Source organism: Penicillium robsamsonii (assembly GCF_028829455.1).
Source record: "Penicillium robsamsonii strain IBT 29466 chromosome Unknown utg000003l_segment0_segment0, whole genome shotgun sequence".
NCBI lineage: Eukaryota > Fungi > Ascomycota > Eurotiomycetes > Eurotiales > Aspergillaceae > Penicillium > Penicillium robsamsonii.
In genome coordinates this window covers 4,190,734-4,211,618 of record NW_026643221.1, presented here as the reverse complement: position 1 = coordinate 4,211,618, position 20,885 = coordinate 4,190,734, and the positions used below count along the sequence as shown (strand labels likewise).

The window sequence follows — 20,885 nt, the reverse complement described above, 5'->3', positions numbered from 1 at the left end:
AATGGCGGAAGGATAGAGGTACTGGATTAACGAAATAGTAAATACCTATAAGGATCCAATTCCAATGGTCTGTTCCCTCATTAAGATGCTTCTTAGATTTCTCCGCATATCCCCACGGGTCTTGCCTCTGCCTATTAGCGGTCTTTAGATGGGTCTTGAGAGTTGAACTAGCTTCGCTAGATTGTCCATTTTGGGGCGAACTTTCCGAAGAGTCCTGCAATTCTCTTTACTGTCCAAGCGTAGGTCGGGTCGGCGTTTGAAAGCAAAGACATGGCGGCAATTAGGGTTTGGACTATCTAGTCCGGAACAAGGAAAGATCATCATCTGACAGAATGGGATTATGCCTCTTATTTTTAAGTGATTGAAACACCGTGAACATTGGTTTGTTCAAATACTTGTTATACACCTGTCCGAGGTACGAGTTTCAGTCATTTGAATCACCAAGCTCTTATTTTCCTCTTATCTCCGTGCTGTAACTTGAGCTGAGGTATCTCACACAATATGTACCAACAGGAAGAAGGTATGCCAAAGTTGTTTGCTATTATCAGGATATAAATTTGATTCTTAACCTCCGTACTCATTTCCTCTTTTCCTTTCCTCGAGTTCCTGAATCTGAGAAAGTATTGCCCACTTTCTATTCACATCAAACTCATCACAGCAACAAATTATCCATCTTCACCATGGCTTCCAACGAACCCACCAAGGCTAAGGCTACCAAGAAAGCTATTGCTAAGCCTACTTCGGGAACTAGCCGTGACTTGCTGAAAGAGAGGCTCGAATTCGTACTTACCTGTATTGAGGTGACAGGAATTAAGGTGAGCCTTCTCTCATCGGTTACTTCTCGGTGCTAATATGAGTATCGTATCCTAGATCGACTTTCCTGCTGTTGGCCAACACTATGGCATCTCCACTAATGCAGCGAAAAAACGTCTTCAGCGTGCCAAGGATCATGTCGCTAAGCTTGTGGAGGCTAGAGAGGCAGCCCAGCTGGATGATAATAAAGCCGTTGAAACCACAGAGGATGAGGAGACCTGAAGTGACAAACAAAAGAAAACAAGGACAGGGGAAAACCTTTACCACGACATGATGTTGGAGGTGTGGCTGCCCAAGGCATATTTGTTCTCCTGTTTGTCCAGGATCTCTCTCCCTGTCAGATAGATCTCCCTCTTGTTATACGGTTGATCATTGCATGATACTTCTCCGGGCTTTGCCCCAACACGCTTGTGAAGCACGGGCTTCTGGCCTACTAGTCTCCAAAGATCCTAGGGAGATTGTATAAAGGTCTCTTCGACGCTCAAAGTTGGAGACACGGCTTTAGATAATGCTGTCTCCTATATGTAATGCTATTTAGCTGAATATTAATTGTGAACAGGTAGTTAGTATCAAAAAACATCATAAAAAATTCTCTATTTCCCAAGGTATCAAAATTCCAAATGTACATGTATTTATAGGCCTCCCCATTCGAGTGAATCTACTGGCCTCGAAGCATGAAATATATAGACCCAACCCAGAGTATAACAAAGAACGCAGTCAAGACTCCCGCGCCAACCCTATCACCTGTAGTGATAGGCTCAGGCCCCATCATATCCTCTGTATTGGTGCCCCCATGCGGGTCACTTCGGGACTTTCCACCATTGTCGGCATTGTACGGGCCCTGACCGTTGAACGGGACCATGATAGCATTGAGAACACCCAGAACGGACATCTGTTGCTCCAAGCCTGCACTCCCATCCCATTCCGTCTTCTTCGTCCAGCGAATTCCACAATCCGTCCCATCGTTTCCTCCGGAGCATTGTTGACCGGCGGCGACAGCGGAGGTCTTAAATCTCCCCATAATGTCCGCAGTGACATTGGACGGTACAATCAGCGACATGAATCCGAGCCATGACGTAAAGTATGCCTTGAAGGTTTTCTGATTGCGATCGCACTTGTTAATCGGCTCGCAGGTGATGTCGGATATAATTTGCTTCCCGCCAGATTCAGGGAAAAACTGCTCGGATGCGCCGATCAGTCCTGAGATGCCTTCGAGCCATTTGCTTTCGGTGCCGTTGGTCTATAAGATCAGTTAACTTCGATATTCCCGGTTAGTCAACTTGGACAGGAGGTAGACATACGTAGTTATACATATAACCCGCACCGGCGATATACGTAGCGTAGTTGTAAGTCCATTGATGATCACCGTGATCCTTACAATTGGCAGCAACAGAAGTGGTATCGGCGATAACCCAATTTTTCCTCAACAGCGGCGTAGAGTGACTCCAATCCCAAATTTTCTCGGCCCACTCGGCATAGGTTGCATTCCTGGTGTATAGTGCCAGGCGCGCTGACAGCTGGAACAAGCCACCGTTGGAGATGGCATTTTTCAACCCATATCCATTCTGGTAAGGCCAAATCTGCCATCGCAGACCTCCACCGCAAGTGTTCATATCCCAGCGTGGAACCTGTCCATTGAAGACACCCTCGGCCAAGGAAACCCACGAGGCTTCGCCGTCTTTTTCAGGGAAGTTCAGCTCTCCGGCTGTTATCGCTGCTAATCCCCAGAACACTTGATCGTCGTTACCGAGGTATTGAGAGTAGTTGCTTGGGAAGAAGTCGTTTTCGCCCTTTTGCCAGTACATGCCTTCCTGAATGGCGGCGTTGAACTGGCTGTCGCCTGTTAAATACCAGTACTGGATGAGGGTCATAAACATTGAACCGCCCTCCCACCAGGTACCGTCCATTTTACCCGGAATATCTCTCGAGTCGCGCTCATCGTAGAACTTCATCATGGTGGTGGCGACGGTTTTGGCGGCATCTTTGACGGAGGCTACCGGGAAAGGTACATGTAAGTCACTTGGAGTGATTAGCTAGTGTGTGAAATGAACCTACTTTCATCCTCGGGGTTAACCTCAATTGCGACGGCATTTTGTACGAGAAGGCAGGCCAACACGGTGGTCAACAACCACCTAGAAAGGGTCATAGGCCTCATTTGACGCGACAGGGGCGACCGACATCGGAGACATCGGAGGAAATGCATGGGACTGGCAGATAAAGAAAAGGAGTCGAGAGCATTGAGGCCAGGAGGAGAATATGAGTGTATTATCCCCTAAGACAAAAGGGAGACCATTCAATAGAACCCATCAGATTTATGAAACCAGTCACTTGGCGAAACGCCATATGAGCGGGATTATGTACAAAGAGATTCAAAACATTGGCACAGCCAATCCTGCTGCCTGACTTCGTTCTGGATGCAGATGCCCAGCTTTGCTCAGCCCAGTTTCCAGACTCTTGGCGTTGAAATTTGCTTTTAGAGCAATGCCAAGGCCCCCTCTTCCCGGTGTACCCGGGGTTAGGCGGTTAGGGGGAGGCAAATAAAACACTTCAACTGGATATCTTCAAACACACTTTTAAAATCATACGGTATGAAAGACTGACGCATCTTGGAAAATGTCTCTGAGTGTGATTTCTTTCATATTAAGGGGGTAACGTGCCAAGTCTTTTCCGCTGCGCGGAGTGTCACGCGGCGCTAAAGTGGTCTTGGCGCTGTGAAACGTGAAATTAACCCTGGTATTTTTAGTAGCGCCAAGACATGAGCATTGCCACCTCTCCTGCTTTTGGCCTGGCCTTTGTATGAAGCTTTAATAGTTCCACTCAGATCCCGGGGAAGTCTTCAAAACGTGAAGACCCGTATTTTATTTAAGCTAGCAGTATCTAATGACAGCCACTTATCCTAGCGCTCAAAATTTGGAACTTGAGAGAGTGCTAACTACGTAGTTAGTCACGTTCTTTGTTTGCCCCTACGCTTGAGATGTCAGGCTTAGAGTTCGGCCGCACGTTCTAACGTCTTGCTCAACCATTTCCATTGGCCGTTCTATACTTGCAGTCTCCAGCTCTCTAGCTAGAGGTCTTAGCGCTTTTCTTATATAGCAAGCACGCACTAAACTAAAGAGAAGGATGTCATATTTCCTTGATCGGAAGAGCAACTTTGGAACATGTCCATCACCTTCCTGCATCTCTCCTCCATCTTTCTTCGTCCTTCCTTGAAGACCCATATCAACTTATATCCATTGATGAACATTATCGGCCTTTGAGAGCCAATTTATCCTACGGCGTTCCTCAACTCTATGACGCGTTTTTTGAACACTCTCTGGGACACGCGTCCATTCTGGCCAATCCAGTTGGTTCTCCGTCACTCCAGGCACTGTTCGGCGCTAATACTGTTATATTATAGGTCACCTTCAACGCCATCGGCCAATCCTACATATGATATTTCACCTGCCACATCAGAGATGCACCTCCACCTCTTGGCATTGCAGAGCCCACTTACACAATATGACCAAGGAACTACTCGTCTAGACGTTTACGGCTTACATGACCTTCAAGAGAGCTGATGGGACGCCTTCCTTTTCTCCGTCCGAGATATCACGAGCCAGATATAAACCAAGCGACAGCGACCACTTATATTCCTGACCAACTTCGCTGTCATTGGTGGAAGGTATGCCCGAGACAGTGATGGAAATAACCTGTCGCGGCCTGACTCATTGGACCCTGCTCCCTACAGTGATTTTGAACCCAGCTTATGCTTGACCTCATTCGGTATCGATGAAATCTGCCTACACTGTGTCCTTCATGTGGCATTCAACGATCCTACTCTACTCCGTCGGGCTCCAAGCTAGTTAACCTACTTCCTGATAAGGACCTCTCGCTCGAGGCCTCAATGTTGTGACTTGAACGTGCGAGCACCATAACACCAATGAAACGGATCGCACCTGGAGTGGCAATATCACATGGAATCACATCATATGTGCAAACTGCTACCAAAAGCGCAACATGATCGTGCTTGAGAAATGAATGACCGATCTAAGTGTGAAGTAGTGCGGTAATGGGAATGTGACTGGAAATGAGCGAGACCGAGTACATGAGAAGGACGATGGGAAGGGTTGGGAGGCCATTATGAGGGACAGCGAACCGAGTTTCTATCTTTAGCAACTACCCATCATTACATTGGCAATTCCAACTCTGTTTACCAAATATTCAACTCTATGTAATGACGTGCTAGAAAGTAAGAAAACCACCTGCCTAAGAGGCCTGGGCGGAAGGCGAAGGATCGTTGGAAGGAGATGAGAATTATCAATCTCATTTTGTATAAAATTGAATTGATATACAAGTATTTCACAGTCACAATCGCTTGGCCCGCCTATTCACAGACTCTCTCTGTCTTTTGCGGTCGCCAGGGGCCTACCTGGTGATTTGGTAAGTTGCTTCATAAGGTTACTGGGGACATGTTCGTTGACATAGTCTACCCGGCAAAATGATCCATGTTCGCCATATAGATGTCATGAATCGAGGAAGCTTGGGACCATCATAGCCAATAGACCAGACCGAGGGACAAGATCTCCCAAGCAGACAGGTTCTGACTGCAAATCTTTCAAGGCAAACCACGGCTGTGGAGTTTGATGCCATGAGAGGAATCTCATACGCGTCTTGGGCCCTCGGTCAATGCAACGAGGTCTGTCTTCCATTGGATTTGCCATCCCGGCTTCAACCGCAGCAGTTGTCCAGGATGGAAAAAAAAAGTTCCTCCCTCTCTATTACCATCTAGGCAATAAGAAAAGGCCAAAGCCGGTCTCCAACTCAGAACACCGAACTTTTCTTATCGCCCTCCAATCCCTCCCCGGGCTCTCTGATACCATCACCGATATTTCCAGTCTCAGATCCATTCTCACCACAATCCTGCTCCTCATTCTCAATCCCAATACCCATCCCCTCCTTCCACATATTCACCAAACTCGTCGCACCCATGCGCCGATTCTCCTCTTGAATATTAAACTTGACGCCAGCGCCGATAGGATATTTCTTGCTCGACAGCGTATCAGCCAGTTCTTTGAGCGGGATACCCGTCTCTTCACTGATCAGATCTTCGTAGACGGGGTTATTTTTGAAGAGGTTGTAGGTGGAGTAGAAGGGGCTTCGTTTGAGGGCGGAGGCGTGGTTATGGCGCGAGTGTTGAATTTCGAAGATCAATGAGCAGGGGGTATTTGATGGTGAATTGGTAGTTGATGTGAATGGAATAGAGGTCGAAGGGTAAGATTTAGAGGCTGAAGTGGGTGTCGGTAGGGGAATGGTTATGGGCGAAGCTGCTATCGCGCGGTCTGCTGCGTCGGCTGTCTCGAAGATCGCGACGATGGGGCGGTTGGGGTTTGGTGAGGTGTTGGTTGTGTCATACTAAGGGAATTGTTAGGTCGGGCCTTGTCTGGATAGTGATTTGGAGAACGCCGTACCTTGAGGTTGCGGTATGTTAATACTTCTCCAAATTTCTGGAGGGCGCCCAATAGCAGCTTGCTTTCGGCTAGGTTCTTTGGCATGGGGTAGCCGGTAATGTGAACCTGCGCAGTCATGCGCGTTAGAGTAGGGGACACCATTGTAAAAGATGTTGGGAAGTTAAGACGGAGGTTTGGACAAAAATGGCGGATCGAGATCGGCTTGGTGGAACCTATGTACCTAGTTAAGTACATACTCAGACTCAGTGAGCGCACAGACCACCTTTACGGCCTGGAAATAGAGGCAGAAATAAGACTTGAGCACGTGACACATAGGTCACTTATTAGCCATTTATTCTGTGATGCTAGCGCCAGCAACTAAAAATCCATCAAATTGACCATCCTTTTGCTGAAGCCCATAGGCTTCGCCGGAACCCAAGCTGGGTAACAAACAATATAGACATACCAAGATCCTATAGCTACACTAGTAGGCTGCGACAACATCTTCAATATTCATGGATATCCACATATCCTCTCCGCAAATGAGACCTATACTATACAGAAGTGGTCAGCCCGTGGGGGCTGAGAATCCTGGCTCGTATCGTCCGCCCCACACCTTCGTGCCCTGATTATCTCTCTCCTTCAATACTCTCCAAATGGACCACATAGAAAGTGTCCCAGGCTCTCAATATGCCCCCATTCAAGTCCCTTGTCTGAGCCCCGAGCCCTACGATGGAATCGACTTCTCAACCTACCCAGAGCGCGCGGGTTGGGACATTACCCGGTTACTTGCCGGAGACTTCTCACAACACCCCGCCGAGCCAACTGGCGCCTTTCTACAGAACTGGTTATATTTCGGTGTCCTCTGGGAAGTCTTCGGTCCTATAATCAAAGGAGCCAAGGATAATTACGTTAAGCCGCAAGAAGGCACAGCGTATGGAATCATCACCAGTGCATCCCTCGAAGATCAAATTCTACAGTTATCATTGTTCATCACCTCCGTAGTTCAAGGCGGGGATGCTATTTCCAAACAGATGATAGGTGATCGAATCACAAAATGTCTCACGACTGTATCCCGATTTTGTCGTCTAGCGACATGTGCGGGTGACTCACGTCCCGGGTTTGCAGTGTGGCCGTTATCTCCCGAAGTCGATCTATCTATCAGAGCACTAAGCCATCGTCTAGCCTGGAGCCTTCCGTCTGGGGGGCTGGGATCGGCGGTGAAAACCTCGGGGTTACAGTTTCCCTGTGCATGGTTTCCACTTGCGCGCATGCAACAGATGGGGTGGTGTCCAAGCGAAATCGTCATAGTGGAAAACACGTTTACGTCTGCATCGGCGTACTATACGTCTCAAATGGAGAGGCCGCCATCTGCGGTCCAAAGAGACCATGGTGAATGTACGAGGAAACTCTGCGTTGCGCGACAGATCAACGAAACAACCTACCGCACTGCACACACGAAGGCGGACTGTGACTGTCAGCATCTAGGCCCCGCAATGGACGAGGTGGTATCAATTATTGCATCGGGAGATGTGCCACTGCTGTCCATTACACCGACCAAGAAAGAGCCCTATCTCAAAATTGAAGTAGAAAGGTACTCTGGGTTGAAACGTTATATCGCCCTCTCTCATGTCTGGTCTGACGGACTGGGGAACGCGACAGCAAATACTCTCCCTACATGTCAGCTACTCCGTATTAGAGACTTACTCGACGAACTATTGTCGGGAATCAGGTCTGTCGACCTGGTAAACAGACTGGCCTTCGGAGACCTATGGAAGAAGAAATTCCGTGGACCTTCTATCTCATTCTGGATCGACACTATGTGTATCCCCGTGGCCCCAGAACACCGCGAGCTCCGCTCAAAGGCAATCAAAGAGATGAAAGCCGTCTACGAGCGAGCCTTCCGTGTACTAGTCCTAGATTCCGATATCCAAGAATGTTCCACCCGCGGCTACACGCAGTCATTCATGCGGATTCGAATGTCCGCCTGGATGCGCCGACTCTGGACACTTAACGAAGGCGTTCTGGCAAATCGACTGTGCGTCAAATACGCAGATGGCATTATGGACGTTCAAGCTACTTCAGAAAGTTATAGGAAACAGGTTAAAACATCTGAATTGTCACCTTATTTGAACTCGTATGGAACACCCATGCGTGATGCCGACTCTTTTGGTTGGAAGTTTCGCTTGTTGCGGGCGAATATCCTTCGGGACCCAGATCCGAGAATCGTACAGTCTTCAGTCGACTCTCTTTCCACGGCCGGGCAACAGCGGTGCTATGCAATTATGGAGGCTTTTAGTGCTTCCTTGCATCGCTCCACTAGTAAAGTGACGGATGAGATGCTCTGCTTTGCCAGCCTTATTGGGTGGGATACGTCTTTACTGAAGGGTATTCCTTTTGAAGACCACATGCATGCCTTTTTGTCGACGGAATCGCAGCTGCCGCAGGGGATGTTGTTTCTCGCCGGGCCGAGGATGCGGCAGCCCGGTTGGCGGTGGGCTGTTAATCGGTTCGGAGATAATGGTGCCATACGGCTGGATGTTAAATTTGACGACATGACTCCTGGGAATGTCAGTGAGAATGGGTTCATTGTGGAATATCCCGGGCTTGCGTTGCCGGTGGACTGTACCAGACAGCAAACCCAGAGAATGATTGTGGCCGTTGAGATGGAACATGGGGTCGTGTGTAGAGTTGAAATCTCGCGACACGATGAAGGTCTAATGAGTCGATCAGATGAACTCGACACAGTGTCTGAAAACATTCTGCATGATCGACTCTATGTCCTCTTCTGGCGTGCTGAGACTTCAGTGGTTCCCGGGGAGCCTATGCCGGCTGCATTTATTTCTGGTCCTTCCGATGAAGACCGTGTAAATGGGGAGGTTGTGTACCGATTTGAGTCCCTTGGATACGTGGAGGTGTTGGAGATGACCGCAGGGTGGAATTTGCAGGAGAAAGGAGATCCGGTGGTTCAGCTGACCAGAAAGAAGTGGACTCTTGGATAGCTCAACTGATGCGGGATATTGATAAGCCTTCCTTTGGATTAGACTATTCCTATGTCAGATCCATTTTGTTCCAAATGGCTAAATACTTTCCTTGATAGATATCGGTATAGGTAGTGCTTTGAATATCAAGCTAAAACAAAGCGTAACGAAATGAAACGAAATGAAAACAGCATATGAGCCCATCCTTTTTAGAGCTTACTTGGGCGGATACTTAAAGGCTAGCGGACTTTTTGGGGTAGCATTGAACTAGAGTGTAGCATATGGTCTCTGTGTTGATTCCAAAGTGCGGGTCATAATAGAAACTCCTCAAGGCAAGCTGTAGATGCAGGAAGTAAAGTACGTACGAGACATTGCAATACGGACTCGCATTCAATTGCAACTCTAATGCCTGGTAGTCCCCCCCATTTTTTGAAGCATGAAAGAGGATAGGCTTTATTCTCGAAGATCGAGCGGGGACCAAAGTCTTGAGACGCATCATATTTGTGGAGGCAGTGACAAACGTAGCAGATAAAGTAACTCGGTCGATCTCGTTTCAGGCGATTCAAAAGGGGAAGTTTGATAAAATGATTCCGCAGGTGAAACGTAACAAAGAGTCGACGGTTGCAAAGGGAAAGGCAGATTGCATCAACCGGAGGAAATCGGCTATTGACAGCAATAGCTCGATAGGCAGACCAGCTAGAGTGTTCTGTCTGGGGATCTCAGAGAGTCGAGTATCATTTCTCCACGATCGGAATATCAATGAATAGAAGAGTGTGGGGAGTGATAACATAAGGTGGAGTGTTGAACTGGCACCGATCAAGAGAGGCAAAGCGATAGGTAGACCGGAAGACGTTCTTTTTTCCGAATTAAGCACGGATTAGTCCATTCTACCTAGAAATTGAGAAACGTTCCGTAAAGCAGTCACCAATGATCACATGCCCTGACATAAGTCTGAGCCGTTGACATTTACTCGGCCTGGTCTGTCTATCTAGCTGTGTGCTACTCTAACGTGGAAGATCTGTAGATTGAAAAAAAAAAAACTGAAAATCGTATGTTTTATTTAATTTATCCGAGGCATAAAAGTCGTCAAAGTATCGCGGAGAATTCCCGTGTCCGGACACGGGTTCTTCTCCGTCTCCCAGGCCGAGTCTGGACACCCTTAGAAGATGGGGATTCCAAGGCCGTACTAGAAGAAAAAAACAGTCAGTATTAATACTCAATACTCCGCAGGTACCAAACTTACAGCAATGGGGTCGTTGAAACGAAGACCCTTGTCCAGAGCACTGATAGCCTCAAGCTCGGAGGTCTCAAGGTCGAAGTCAGTGACAGTCAAGTTCTGAGCAAGACGAGTAGGGTTGTTGCTCTTGGGAATAACAGCGATGTTACGCTGAGTAGACCAGCGCAGGAGGACCTGAGCGGGGGTACGGCCATGCTTCTCAGCAATGCTGGTGATAGTAGCGTGCTCGAAGAGCAAGGGGGTATCCTGGGCGTGCTTGAGGTCAAGCTCGAGGAAGCTGAGAGGACCGAAGGAAGAGTAAGCAGTAACGGTGATGCCCTGCTCTTGGGCGTAGTTGACGAGACGGGTTTGGGTGAGGTAGGGGTGGTGCTCGATCTGGAGGGTGGCGGGGCGGATGCGGGCGTAGCGGAGCAGATCCATCAGCAGCTGGGCGCTGAAGTTGCTGACACCGATGCTGCGAGCGAGCTTCTTGTCGACGAGGGTCTCCATGGCGCCCCAGGTCTCGTGGATGGGAGCGTTGGCGAGCTCGATCTTGCCCTCGGCGGTGGTCCAGCTGGGGGGTAGCGCACGGAGGGGTCGAGGTACTTCAGGGCAATGGGGAAGTGCACGATGTACAGATCGAAGTAGTCGACGCCCCAGTCGGCGAGCTGCTTGCGGGCAATGGGCTCGACCTTGTCGGCCTCGTGGAAGCTGTTCCAGAGCTTGGAGACGATGAAGAGCTCCTCGCGCTTGACGAGACCGTCCTTAATGGCGCGGGCGACACCCTGGCCAGCCTCGACTTCGTTGCCGTAATCTGAGAATAATGGTGTTAGTGTCAATTAGGGCTTTGTTGAAGGAGGGTGTATGTACCGCAGGCACCATCGAACAGACGGTAACCGGCCTTGATGGCGTTGTAGATCTGGTCGGCACAAGTGTCGTTGTTGACCTTCCAGAGGCCGAAGCCCACAAGGGGCATCTCAAAGCCGTTGTTAAGCTTGACGGTAGGGGCAACCATTGTGAATGTAGTATAAATAAATCTAGAGAAAAAAGAATCTAGAAATTGGGGGACATGGAGGGGTATATATGGACCCCGCGGGTAGTTTTCAAATTATCTCCAAGGCACGAGGCGTAAAATGTAAAGATCCAGGCTAAATCAGCCGAATATAGCTCGATTGGTCTTGCCATCGCCTCCCTTTGGCCTTCTTTGCTGGAAATCCCCAGAATTGCCCCACCGGTGAAGTTGTTTTGCGGCTAAAGTGGCTGATTTGGTGAGTTTAGCCGACATGCTAAATAGCCAAATAGAAGTAAATGATTGGTGTATAATATTCCTATTATCAATTATTCCAGCAATATTCCATTTTCTCCAAACGCCCAGTTCCTTGATATCCCCCCTATCGCAACAGAAAAGAAAGAAAAAAAAATCACAGAAAAATACAAAAACCCTTCCAGAATGATTAAGATTATCATTATAGTTTTTTGTAGAAAAAAAAAATGTCGTTATACCGCATCCACCGTGGCGTTATCATAGCCCGAGCTCGCATCGGGGCCCGCCCCATGCATGCTGGGACCATTGGACATGCGCCCGACAATCTTATCCATTAGGTCCTCCGACGGCAAGATGTTGTCGAAATGGTGTGGCTGCTGCGACTCGCGTGATACAGATCCGTGGTGCTCCGGCTGGTAAGGAAGGTGGTAACTGCCGGGGCCAACATCCCCGGGCATGGATGTGGAGTGCGCACCCCATGAGGCCTGGCCGTGACTGAGATCATCAAGGGGCTGGGTGTTGGAGGCAAAGAAGCCATGTAGCACGCTGTTGTTGTCGTGCATGTTCACACTGTGCTGTTGAGATGGCACGTAGTGGGATGTTTCGTGGCCCATTGTGTAGCCCACCCCTGGGTGGGAGAGCGGCATGTCGTGCACGTTGAGCATGACTGGTGCGCCGCTGGAGCCGTGGAGGCTTGTGGATTGGCTGCTCTCGGGTGCGAGACTGGTGGAGAAGGAGTCCAGCACGGAGGTGACGGCGGTTTTGTCGTTGAGGCCATCTTCGGCTTTGCTGATGGATGTCATGAAGTCGAGCTGGTTGGAGGAATTAAAGAGATTGCCCACGTTCTCGTGGGATGATTGGTACATGGGCCATTGCGAGTGGGATTGGCTCGGGTGGTGGATTAGGTCGTGAGGCTGAGGGGCCTGGTAGACACCCTGGTGGGATGGTTTGCTGAGAAGGATCGAATCCAGAGAGAGAGGAGGAAGATCCACCCCAGAGGTTGGGCGCGGGCTGTTGGTTGTAGTCCGGTCGGGAGGCGGGATTAGTCGTCTCCAAGTAGTGGTGCCAACTTCGCCGGGCCGGGTTTGTCGGAACTTCCAGGCCAAAATGGCCATGCGCTTGCTCTCATCGCCGTGATGGCCTTGGTATTGATTAGAAAGCCGGCGAGAGCTGGGCGAAGTGGCACGAAGCTCTTGTACTGCAGACAAGGAACGGAAGAATTGACGGGTACGCTCGTCAGCTTCGCGGGCAGCTTGGGGGTTTCCCGTGTCCTCGGCCATACGCTTCTCCTGGGTCCACTTGGTGAATACCTTAGCCCACCAAGATGATTCGAAGAGAGGCTTGACCTTAGTCGACTGGGTTTTGGGTAGGTCGTGGTAAGAGTCTTGGATCTGCTCGCCATCTTCATAAATATGTGTGTTGCAGGTCCAGTTGTCCATCTGGCTGACTCCCCACACATCACCAGCAGTAGGGTGACCGTAGTCAAGGTCGAGCTGAATTCCCAGCCGTGATCTCGCAGGAGGGAAGTCGGTCATGAGCTGAAGGCTCACTTCTAACAAGATGATCTCACAGTCCAGGGGATTGTTGATGTCATCCACCATGGAGGCCAGGTGAGGGAACGAGGACCGCCACCCGGGGACATGCTCAAGAGGCATGGGCGGTTGAACGGGGTGGTGCAGATCCCCCTGTAGACGAGTGTATGCATGCAATGCCTTGTCAATGCGATTGGCCTGCTGAGGAGCGCTGACCCACATGTCAAAGCTAAAGCCATGAATGGTGCTAGCAGCAGTCTCCTGCATATTGGAGCCAAGGGTATAGTGTGGCGGTGGGAGATCTCCAGCATATGGCTGCATGGATCTCATGTGGTCATGGTATGAGGGGTGTGTGTGACTGCCATAGTGGCTGGACGCCGAAGGGTGCTCCACTGCCGTTCTCCATTTGGGAGCGGGTGCTGACCCATGCACACTCGATGATCGCTCTGGTGTTGCCTCGCGGACAAGTCGCTCCCCTAACATGGTGTATTAGTAAATAGAATAGGTAAACAGTAAACATCCTTCATATTGGACAACTCACAATCGGGATCACCCTTCAAGAAAGAGTCGAGGACCTGTAGATGGCTTGACACCTGCTTGCGAGTCCTCCGCTTGCCAGTCAATTTGAAAATGTACTCGGCAATCAGCTCGTTGCGGCCATATGACTTGCCCCGTTCGGACCACTTTCTCCGACCCATAGGAGGGTTTGCTTCGAGGGCTGAAATCGGTTGTTAGCTTCAAGTCCATGCATCACTATGGTGGTGGTAGACTTACCCTGCTGGAAAGCGTCCTCCAACACATCAGACCACACCGCCTCTCCATCCTTGCCAGTATCACGACGAGGACGAGACCGGTATTCCAAGTACTTCTGGGACTTGAGATAGCTGCTTCCTGCCCGGCGAGATTGAGAATTAGGTCCAACCGAGTGAAGCCTGCGAAGTTTCCGTTGATGAAGTCGAGCGGCTATATGCTGCTGATTCAAGCCAGGCGCCGACAAGGGTTGAGAAGGGTGAGGGGCATGTGGATACTTGAAGCCAAGCTGATGGAGTTGATCCTCACGAGCAGCGATATCAGCATGAGTCAAATGGTCTGAATAAGACTGGACATTCCCAGTGGTATTCTGCAAAGCTCGATCAGAATGAGCTCCAACGGGATCCAGTGATGACTGGTTCTGAGTGACAAGGCACTCGGGTTGCCAGTCAGTAGCCATGGGAGGGTACCAAGGACGGGCTTCTCGAAAAGAATGACAGATTCCGGTGAGGGAGGGACTGAGAGGCACCGTCAAATGCTTACTGCCTGGCAAAGAACGCAGCTCAGTCACAAACAACGACCCAAAGAACGCAAGATGTCAAGAGAATGTAAGAACCTGGGAAAGAGAATGTGAGAGCGAGCAAGATGGTGTTTATAGGGAACCATAACTCCCCTTTGGAGAGGGGTTCTGTAGCCCCAGTAGCAACATTGCTCCGCCAGGTCTGCTTTGCCTGGCCTACGGTCCCTCGAACGCCTTGTCCATACTCCTGGGCAGGTCCTAGTCCTGGCCCGCGCACGTCCAGGCGTCGTGTGGAGAGCAGGGAACCAAAGGACGACGGCAAGCCGACCTTGCCGCAGCAAATCAGGAGTCAAGAAAGGGCTCGATATGAAGGGAAGTTGGTCCAGGATGCAAGGGATGCTCAGCAGCACGATCCAGTGATGAGTGGGTCGGAGATTTTGGGCAGCGCGAAGTGACCTTGAACACCCATTATTTGGACCAGCAACAACAAAAAACGACAACAATCAGTGGCAATCATGGCGTAGCAGGAATGTTGATGGTCCAACGACATTGTCTTCTCGCACGGGACCTGGAATGCTTGACCACCGCCAGAAAGCACCCGGAATGCAGGTTTGGCTGATCTCTGTGTAGTCCTACGTGCCATCAGAAGAGCAAGCTAAATTAGGTAAAATGACCCTGCAATCCAAGGTGCAGTTTAGCTGAAGTTGTGGGGAAGAATAAAAAAAAGGTGTTGCACAGGTAAAGTAGGGTTGCAGTTACGCCTGGATCAAGAGGGCACGAGACGCACGAGGACGGGACTGCAGGGTAATTAATTGACAGCCGCAAAGAACGTGTTCAGAAGTATTCGGGGTATCTTTTTATTGCCATAATGTAGCTATGGTAGTATGCAAGTAATCGTACACGGTACATTAATCCACTTTTTCCCTGCAAGGGTTGTTAACGAGCCAATCCATGGCCGTGTCCTTGTAGGGAGAAGGGACGAGGCCTTCACTCTTCCTCCTGCCCTCCTACAGTGAATTTCTTGCGCCCGGCGCCAGAAGTAAGCTGTTGAAGTTTGACCCTGTCCATCTGTTCTCCTACCTTCTTTTCTAGACGCGCGAGCTCCTCCTCGGGATCGACGGCCTCCTCGTTCACGAACTCCAAAACCAGTCGTCTCCCCAGGAGATGCGTGTTTTTCAACGCGTCCATGGCATTTTCCGCTTCGCGAGCGCTTACAAAGTCCGCAAAACCGAAACCACGAGCAGTGTGATCGAACTTTTGAGGAACACGCACAGACCGAAGTTGTCCGTAAGCCCCGAATAGGGATCGGATATCCTTCTTGGTGGCCTGGAACGGTAAGTTCTTGATGATGATTTTGGTTCTGCGCGCCGCAACCTTCTTCGCGGTATCTTCGCGTCTCCGCTCCTCGGCGGCATCCTTGCCCTTGTGGGATGCACGAATGAGAAGCTCGTGTTGATCTAACTTGTAACCGTTCATAGCGGTCATAGCAGCCTGAGCTTGACCCTTGGTTTTGAAATCCGCAAAGGCGAATCCCATACTGAGGGTCTGTCCTGGTCGCTTGGGATCGGGTTTGGTCTTGATTCGACCGGTAATAAAGCCATCCAGAGATCGGAACACTTCCAAGAACTTCTCATTGGTGGTTGAGAAGTTAAGGTTCTTTACGAATAGTGTCGTAGTTGCTACGCTGTCATCAGGCTCATCGGCAGCAAATGTGTCCGCAGTTGAGAATCCTTGATCCTTGCCCCGAGTCTCTGGAGCAAGTGCGCGTGGAACCGCTGAACCATCGAACAAATTCTTGGGTGCTTTCTCCAGGAACAAGATGGAATCACCCATCTTGCGGTATGCCATGCCCTTGAAAGCCTTCTGGGCCTCGTCAGGCTGCGCAAACTCCACGATAGCAATAGTGCCACTCGGTGGCATCAAGAGTCGGGTGATCTTTCCATATGGATCGAACAGACTTCTGAGCTCCGCCGATGTGACACCATATGAGAAGTTCTTGACCAAAATAGCCGTATTCCCGCGCTCACGCTGCTTGAAAGCGTCAATATTTACCCCGTTTGAGGCAAAGTAGGCTTTCGTTTCTTGAATCACATGCGTTTCAGCATGTGCTTGCTTCACAGCAGCATCTGAAGAGGTGGGATCAAGCAGTTCTGATTTGGAGACTCCAAGCCTTCCGGCCACTGATGACATCACGGCATCGGCCTGTATGAAAATTAGTCTCAATGTTTTCATCCGTGATTAGTTAAGATAAACTCACGTTCATATATAGGGAGTTCCAGCTGAACGAAGATGAACCGGCGTTTTGTTTCCGCTTGATCTCCCTTTGCTTTTTGAGAGGAAGCTTTGACAATTCGTACTCGTCAATCTTGTAGGTCTTCTTCGCAGACGCCGGCAAGATATGGAGCAGGCGACCCTGGAAATGCTTTCCATCAAGAGTCTGGTAAGCATCAATGGCCGCATCGGCATCGGTGTATTGCACATAAGCAAAGCCTTTGCTGGTTGTGGAGCGGGTGTCAAAAGCAACATGAATCTATATCCAATTAGTACTCAAGTTCAATGAATATAATGTGTAAATGTGCAAAAGTGGGTTGAGTTGGCTCTTTCAGATAGTCAAGAAGCATCTACTAAAATATCTTGTCCTTGTAACATCATTTGCAATTTGCATCGGATGTCCCTATCGGGAAAATCATCATTTGAGCACTCGTGGCTAGCAGGCTGAAAGCCAGCTAGCCGGTGAGAGATACGGCGGGGTAAAGTGAAAAAAGGGAAAGAAAAAAAAGCACTAACCTCTTCAATCTTTCCAAACCGTTCAAAAATCGGTTGGAGATCCGATTCTGTGATGTCGTATGCAAGGTTTCTGATGAACAAACGAGCGGAGTTCCGAATAAGATCAATATTCGGATCTACCGGTGTTGCCTCGGTGATGCTGTCAACGTCAGTCGTGTTGGGCGCAATTTTCTCAATGGCCGCAGTGCGCGATTCCTCGTCACGCTGCGGCGACTCATCGCCAGAGGAAGGTGGTGAGGCAGCTCTGGCAGCTCTGGTCGGCGCAGTAGTGGATGCGGCGGCCTTCTGCTGATCAAACTCATCTTGCTCTTCCTCATCGAGAAGGCCCAACAGACGACTCGTCTTTGACCGTAACCAATCTGCATCAGATACAGGGGCAGTCTCCACTTCAGGCTCCGCGGGGTTATCCTGTTCTGGTGTTTCTTGAGCCTCCTCTTCCTCATTCTTGTCAACCGCCATTGGCTCAGGCTGCTCGGGCTCTGCTACCGTTGGCAGTTTCTCTACCTTTGCTTTTTTTGGGTGTGAGGGCAACTCTTGCAACTCCTCTTCTTCCTGCGCGGATTGGTTAATAACGGGAACGGTGTCCGCAGACGGCTTAATCATTTCATCATCATTGGCCCATGTCCGAGTTTTGGACGACGATCCCATTAGAGAAAGGTACTCTTGTAGCTTAGGGTCTGATTTGTTTTCGCCGTCCCTCTTGCGTTTGAGGTTGTTATCCAACGATGCATCATTAACATTCGTGGTATCACGTCTTCGTGTGGGGTGAGCATCCTCGGCGTCATTTGAATCAATCTGCAATAATACGGGTCAGTCTCAAGACCACCTTAATTGGTCAGCGTGCACAGGCGAAAGGAGAGTGGCTGAAGCAAAATAGTGGAGAATCGACATACCGGACGAGCGATGTCTACAGCGATCTTTGACATCTTCATGTATGTCTTGTTGAAGTGTTTCACAGCTTGCTGAGCAGCTTCATGGCTCTTGAAGCCGACGAAGCCCATCCTACGTTTGGGTAGGACATGAGCATCGGTGACTTGAAAGCGAGTAGCAAAATGTTTTTTAAGCTGATCATTGGTGCATGTGGGTGGGAGACCACCCACGAACACTCTGGTGCTCTCCATTTTGGGATTTTGTTGTGAGGAGTGTGAAGACTCGAAGTTTCTATGAGAAAAACTTTTTTCTCTGCTTTCATAGTGCCGCAGGCGGTCTGGCGGGCGGTCTGGTTGCTCTACCGGCAATAAAGTTACCCTGGCTTCATGTTATCGCGAAATTAGGCTACCCCGTCTTCTTTATTGCATCACCAACTTCCCTTCGAAGGTTTTTGTTTGATACAATAATTACTAACAATGGCACTCCCCCCAGCTGAGAAGAAGGAGCCCATGGAGGGTAAGTTTATCCCTCGTGAGTCCAACTGATTAATTGCTAATTGATCCGTGCAGCGCAGATTAAGTCTGTGGACATGGTAAGCACACCCATACGAAACAACGGTGGTCAATTGATTCTGACCCACTTTCGAGACCGAGGATATGCAGCAGGAGGCCATTGCCCTTGGTATGGAATATTGAGAGCTCCCTGGGTAAACAAGGCTAACCTACCCCTCAGCCATTGAGGCCATGGAGAAGTTCAGAGTGGAAAAGGTTTGCGTGCTCCTCAATTAGGCGAAAATATGAATACGTTAATAACCATCTATAGGATATTGCCCAGTACATCAAGAAAGAGGTTCGCCAATCCTACCCCGCCCCGATCGCATTTCTAACCCCATACATCAGTTCGACTCGCGCAAAGGCGCTTCCTGGCACTGCGTGGTTGGCCGCAACTTTGGAAGCTTTGTCACTCATGGTTCGTCGATTCCACAACCCTTATATTGATAACCAGACACTAATCCTGTGTCGACAGAGACCAAGCACTTCATCTACTTCTACCTCGGCCACTGCGCAATTCTGCTCTTCAAGACCCAGTAAATACGATTGATATGTCTAGGCTCGATTTGCGGCACCGATAGGGAAGTGATATCCGGAGAATGCGTTTTCAAGCGACTATTTTGTCTTCAAATAATATTTGGTCTACCGGGCTGTTATCCTTTGGTGAACAGCCATTATTGAATTAAGCGCGTCAACCCAAAATACGTAAAACAAGCAAAAGTATAATTGCCCGAGTTTAGACTCTCCGTAAAGGCTTCATACACTAGACTAAAGGTATACGTATAATCGCCGATAGTCTACGGTACCTGCTGGAATCGACAATCACATGTTTTGATACAGGCGATTGACCCATCACTTGACCAATCACACGCCGCGATATCTGACATCACGTGTTGATATTTGCCAAGATGGCGCCAAGCCACAGCGCCACACACCCAATGCAGCTGCCTTCGTCTTTGAGGGATCTTCAATTCCTCAAATAGCTCTCAGCTTTCGGTTACTCTCTTTAGTAGTTGTGTGCCAATTTTTACACTTCTTGCCTTCACCATGGCTTTCTGCATCACGTTTGGAACGCATGGTAAGTCGTCATGGTTTGACCCACGATCCAGAAACCAGAGTGGACCCTGTCCCTGGAGTTATATCGAGTGACGAGTATCCGTTCTGTCGACGCTGAGATATATCCGGTCATATTGAACAGGGTACTAACTATACCCACAGAGTTCTCGTCTCGGCTTGAGGGCTATGAGCATGTTCGCGCCTACTGTTACAATTGTAAGTTCTGACGTCAAGGGGTCTAGTCACGGACGATTTATTTATACTCCGCTTTAGGCCAACATTGGAATGGTCACTGCATCACCCGATGGTATGTTTCTACCCCGGATTACCTGACCATAGTAGTTTGAACTTGACTAATACTTTCTGAAGGCCGTTTTTCACTGTCTGTTTCATTGTAAGTTGATGCTCGCCTGAACATCGTCTTGAGAAACAGCTCAAGATAACTAACGTTTACCTCGCTGCAGCCATTGATTCCTCTTGCGATGCACAAGTACAAGGTAAATAGGCTTCTACCGATCACGTCTTGACTCTGTTGTTAACGTGCTATATAGGAGGTCCAATGCTACACATGTCGTTTCACTCAAGACCTACGGTAGGCCCTGACCCAGATATGATCAAATTCTATCGACTTGGTAGGATATACTAATAATTCTTGCATCAGTGACCGGCCTGACATCACGCCTGACACAAGACCTCCCCCGGGCATGCAATATGGCATTCAGCCGCCTCCCGGGCCCCAAGCAGGCTGGCAGCAGCCACCCCCTCTGCAGCCTCCCCCTCAAGCGCAGGGTGGACTTGGATATAAATGAGTTTACAGGGATATTTAAATTCCACTAGCACGAGGATGCAGCAATTGCTGCAGGTATGTGAGGCAGAAAGGGGGTTAGCAGGAGACACATGTCCCAGCTTAATACCGCGGATTCACCCTTTCGCGTTGAGTGACTTTGTATTTTGTTTTTCTTTGCTATGTGATCTGGAACTTTTCATTTGATCAGCCTGACATATTTTGTTCCCTTCCTCGCAATGAATATACATGGTTGTAATGAGAAGAACCAATCAAGTATTAGGGTGGGTGACGCGCTCAAAAGGCAAAGCACTTGTAAATGAAGGAACACACGG

At 49.3% G+C, this 20,885-nt stretch overlaps 10 protein-coding genes across 10 annotated transcripts; 5 read left to right on the top strand and 5 right to left on the bottom strand.

Annotated features, from left to right (window-relative positions):
• Window positions 1-680: 680 nt before the first annotated feature.
• Window positions 681-1,035, top strand: N7447_006325 (uncharacterized protein; the record flags this gene model as incomplete). The annotated part of the gene is made up of 2 exons (XM_057230587.1): window positions 681-815; window positions 871-1,035. 2 exons carry the CDS (start codon window positions 681-683, stop codon window positions 1,033-1,035), a joined length of 300 nt encoding a protein of 99 aa, XP_057085677.1.
• A 436-nt stretch (window positions 1,036-1,471) lies between these two features.
• On the bottom strand, window positions 1,472-2,968 carry N7447_006324 (glycoside hydrolase family 76 protein; the record flags this gene model as incomplete). Its single annotated transcript, XM_057230586.1, has 3 exons — window positions 1,472-2,053; window positions 2,115-2,806; window positions 2,869-2,968. 3 exons carry the CDS (start codon window positions 2,966-2,968, stop codon window positions 1,472-1,474), a joined length of 1,374 nt encoding a protein of 457 aa, XP_057085676.1.
• A 2,645-nt stretch (window positions 2,969-5,613) lies between these two features.
• N7447_006323 (uncharacterized protein) lies at window positions 5,614-6,401 on the bottom strand (the record flags this gene model as incomplete). The annotated part of the gene is made up of 2 exons (XM_057230585.1): window positions 5,614-6,204; window positions 6,261-6,401. 2 exons carry the CDS (start codon window positions 6,399-6,401, stop codon window positions 5,614-5,616), a joined length of 732 nt encoding a protein of 243 aa, XP_057085675.1.
• Window positions 6,402-6,895: 494 nt separating this feature from the next.
• On the top strand, window positions 6,896-9,241 carry N7447_006322 (uncharacterized protein; the record flags this gene model as incomplete). Its single annotated transcript, XM_057230584.1, has 1 exon — window positions 6,896-9,241. The coding sequence occupies one exon, from the start codon at window positions 6,896-6,898 to the stop codon at window positions 9,239-9,241; it is 2,346 nt and encodes a 781-aa protein (XP_057085674.1).
• A 1,138-nt stretch (window positions 9,242-10,379) lies between these two features.
• N7447_006321 (uncharacterized protein) lies at window positions 10,380-11,451 on the bottom strand (the record flags this gene model as incomplete). The annotated part of the gene is made up of 4 exons (XM_057230583.1): window positions 10,380-10,406; window positions 10,464-11,010; window positions 11,043-11,250; window positions 11,307-11,451. The coding sequence occupies 4 exons, from the start codon at window positions 11,449-11,451 to the stop codon at window positions 10,380-10,382; spliced, it is 927 nt and encodes a 308-aa protein (XP_057085673.1).
• A 482-nt stretch (window positions 11,452-11,933) lies between these two features.
• Window positions 11,934-14,442, bottom strand: abaA (transcription factor AbaA; the record flags this gene model as incomplete). The annotated part of the gene is made up of 3 exons (XM_057230582.1): window positions 11,934-13,708; window positions 13,774-13,950; window positions 14,007-14,442. 3 exons carry the CDS (start codon window positions 14,440-14,442, stop codon window positions 11,934-11,936), a joined length of 2,388 nt encoding a protein of 795 aa, XP_057085672.1.
• A 33-nt stretch (window positions 14,443-14,475) lies between these two features.
• Window positions 14,476-14,957, top strand: N7447_006319 (uncharacterized protein; the record flags this gene model as incomplete). The annotated part of the gene is made up of 2 exons (XM_057230581.1): window positions 14,476-14,590; window positions 14,641-14,957. The coding sequence occupies 2 exons, from the start codon at window positions 14,476-14,478 to the stop codon at window positions 14,955-14,957; spliced, it is 432 nt and encodes a 143-aa protein (XP_057085671.1).
• A 532-nt stretch (window positions 14,958-15,489) lies between these two features.
• Window positions 15,490-18,429, bottom strand: mrd1 (RNA-binding ribosome biosynthesis protein MRD1; the record flags this gene model as incomplete). The annotated part of the gene is made up of 4 exons (XM_057230580.1): window positions 18,183-18,429; window positions 17,290-18,084; window positions 16,760-17,032; window positions 15,490-16,704 (listed from the first exon to the last, which is right to left on the bottom strand). Exons 1-4 carry the CDS (start codon window positions 18,408-18,410, stop codon window positions 15,490-15,492), a joined length of 2,511 nt encoding a protein of 836 aa, XP_057085670.1. The 5' UTR covers window positions 18,411-18,429.
• A 206-nt stretch (window positions 18,430-18,635) lies between these two features.
• N7447_006317 (dynein light chain DYN2) lies at window positions 18,636-19,250 on the top strand (the record flags this gene model as incomplete). The annotated part of the gene is made up of 7 exons (XM_057230579.1): window positions 18,636-18,675; window positions 18,729-18,751; window positions 18,807-18,840; window positions 18,892-18,926; window positions 18,982-19,008; window positions 19,059-19,128; window positions 19,186-19,250. The coding sequence occupies 7 exons, from the start codon at window positions 18,636-18,638 to the stop codon at window positions 19,248-19,250; spliced, it is 294 nt and encodes a 97-aa protein (XP_057085669.1).
• Window positions 19,251-19,757: 507 nt separating this feature from the next.
• N7447_006316 (rhodopsin family protein) lies at window positions 19,758-20,575 on the top strand (the record flags this gene model as incomplete). The annotated part of the gene is made up of 7 exons (XM_057230578.1): window positions 19,758-19,788; window positions 19,929-19,982; window positions 20,040-20,073; window positions 20,136-20,160; window positions 20,231-20,263; window positions 20,318-20,358; window positions 20,428-20,575. 7 exons carry the CDS (start codon window positions 19,758-19,760, stop codon window positions 20,573-20,575), a joined length of 366 nt encoding a protein of 121 aa, XP_057085668.1.
• Window positions 20,576-20,885: the final 310 nt, after the last annotated feature.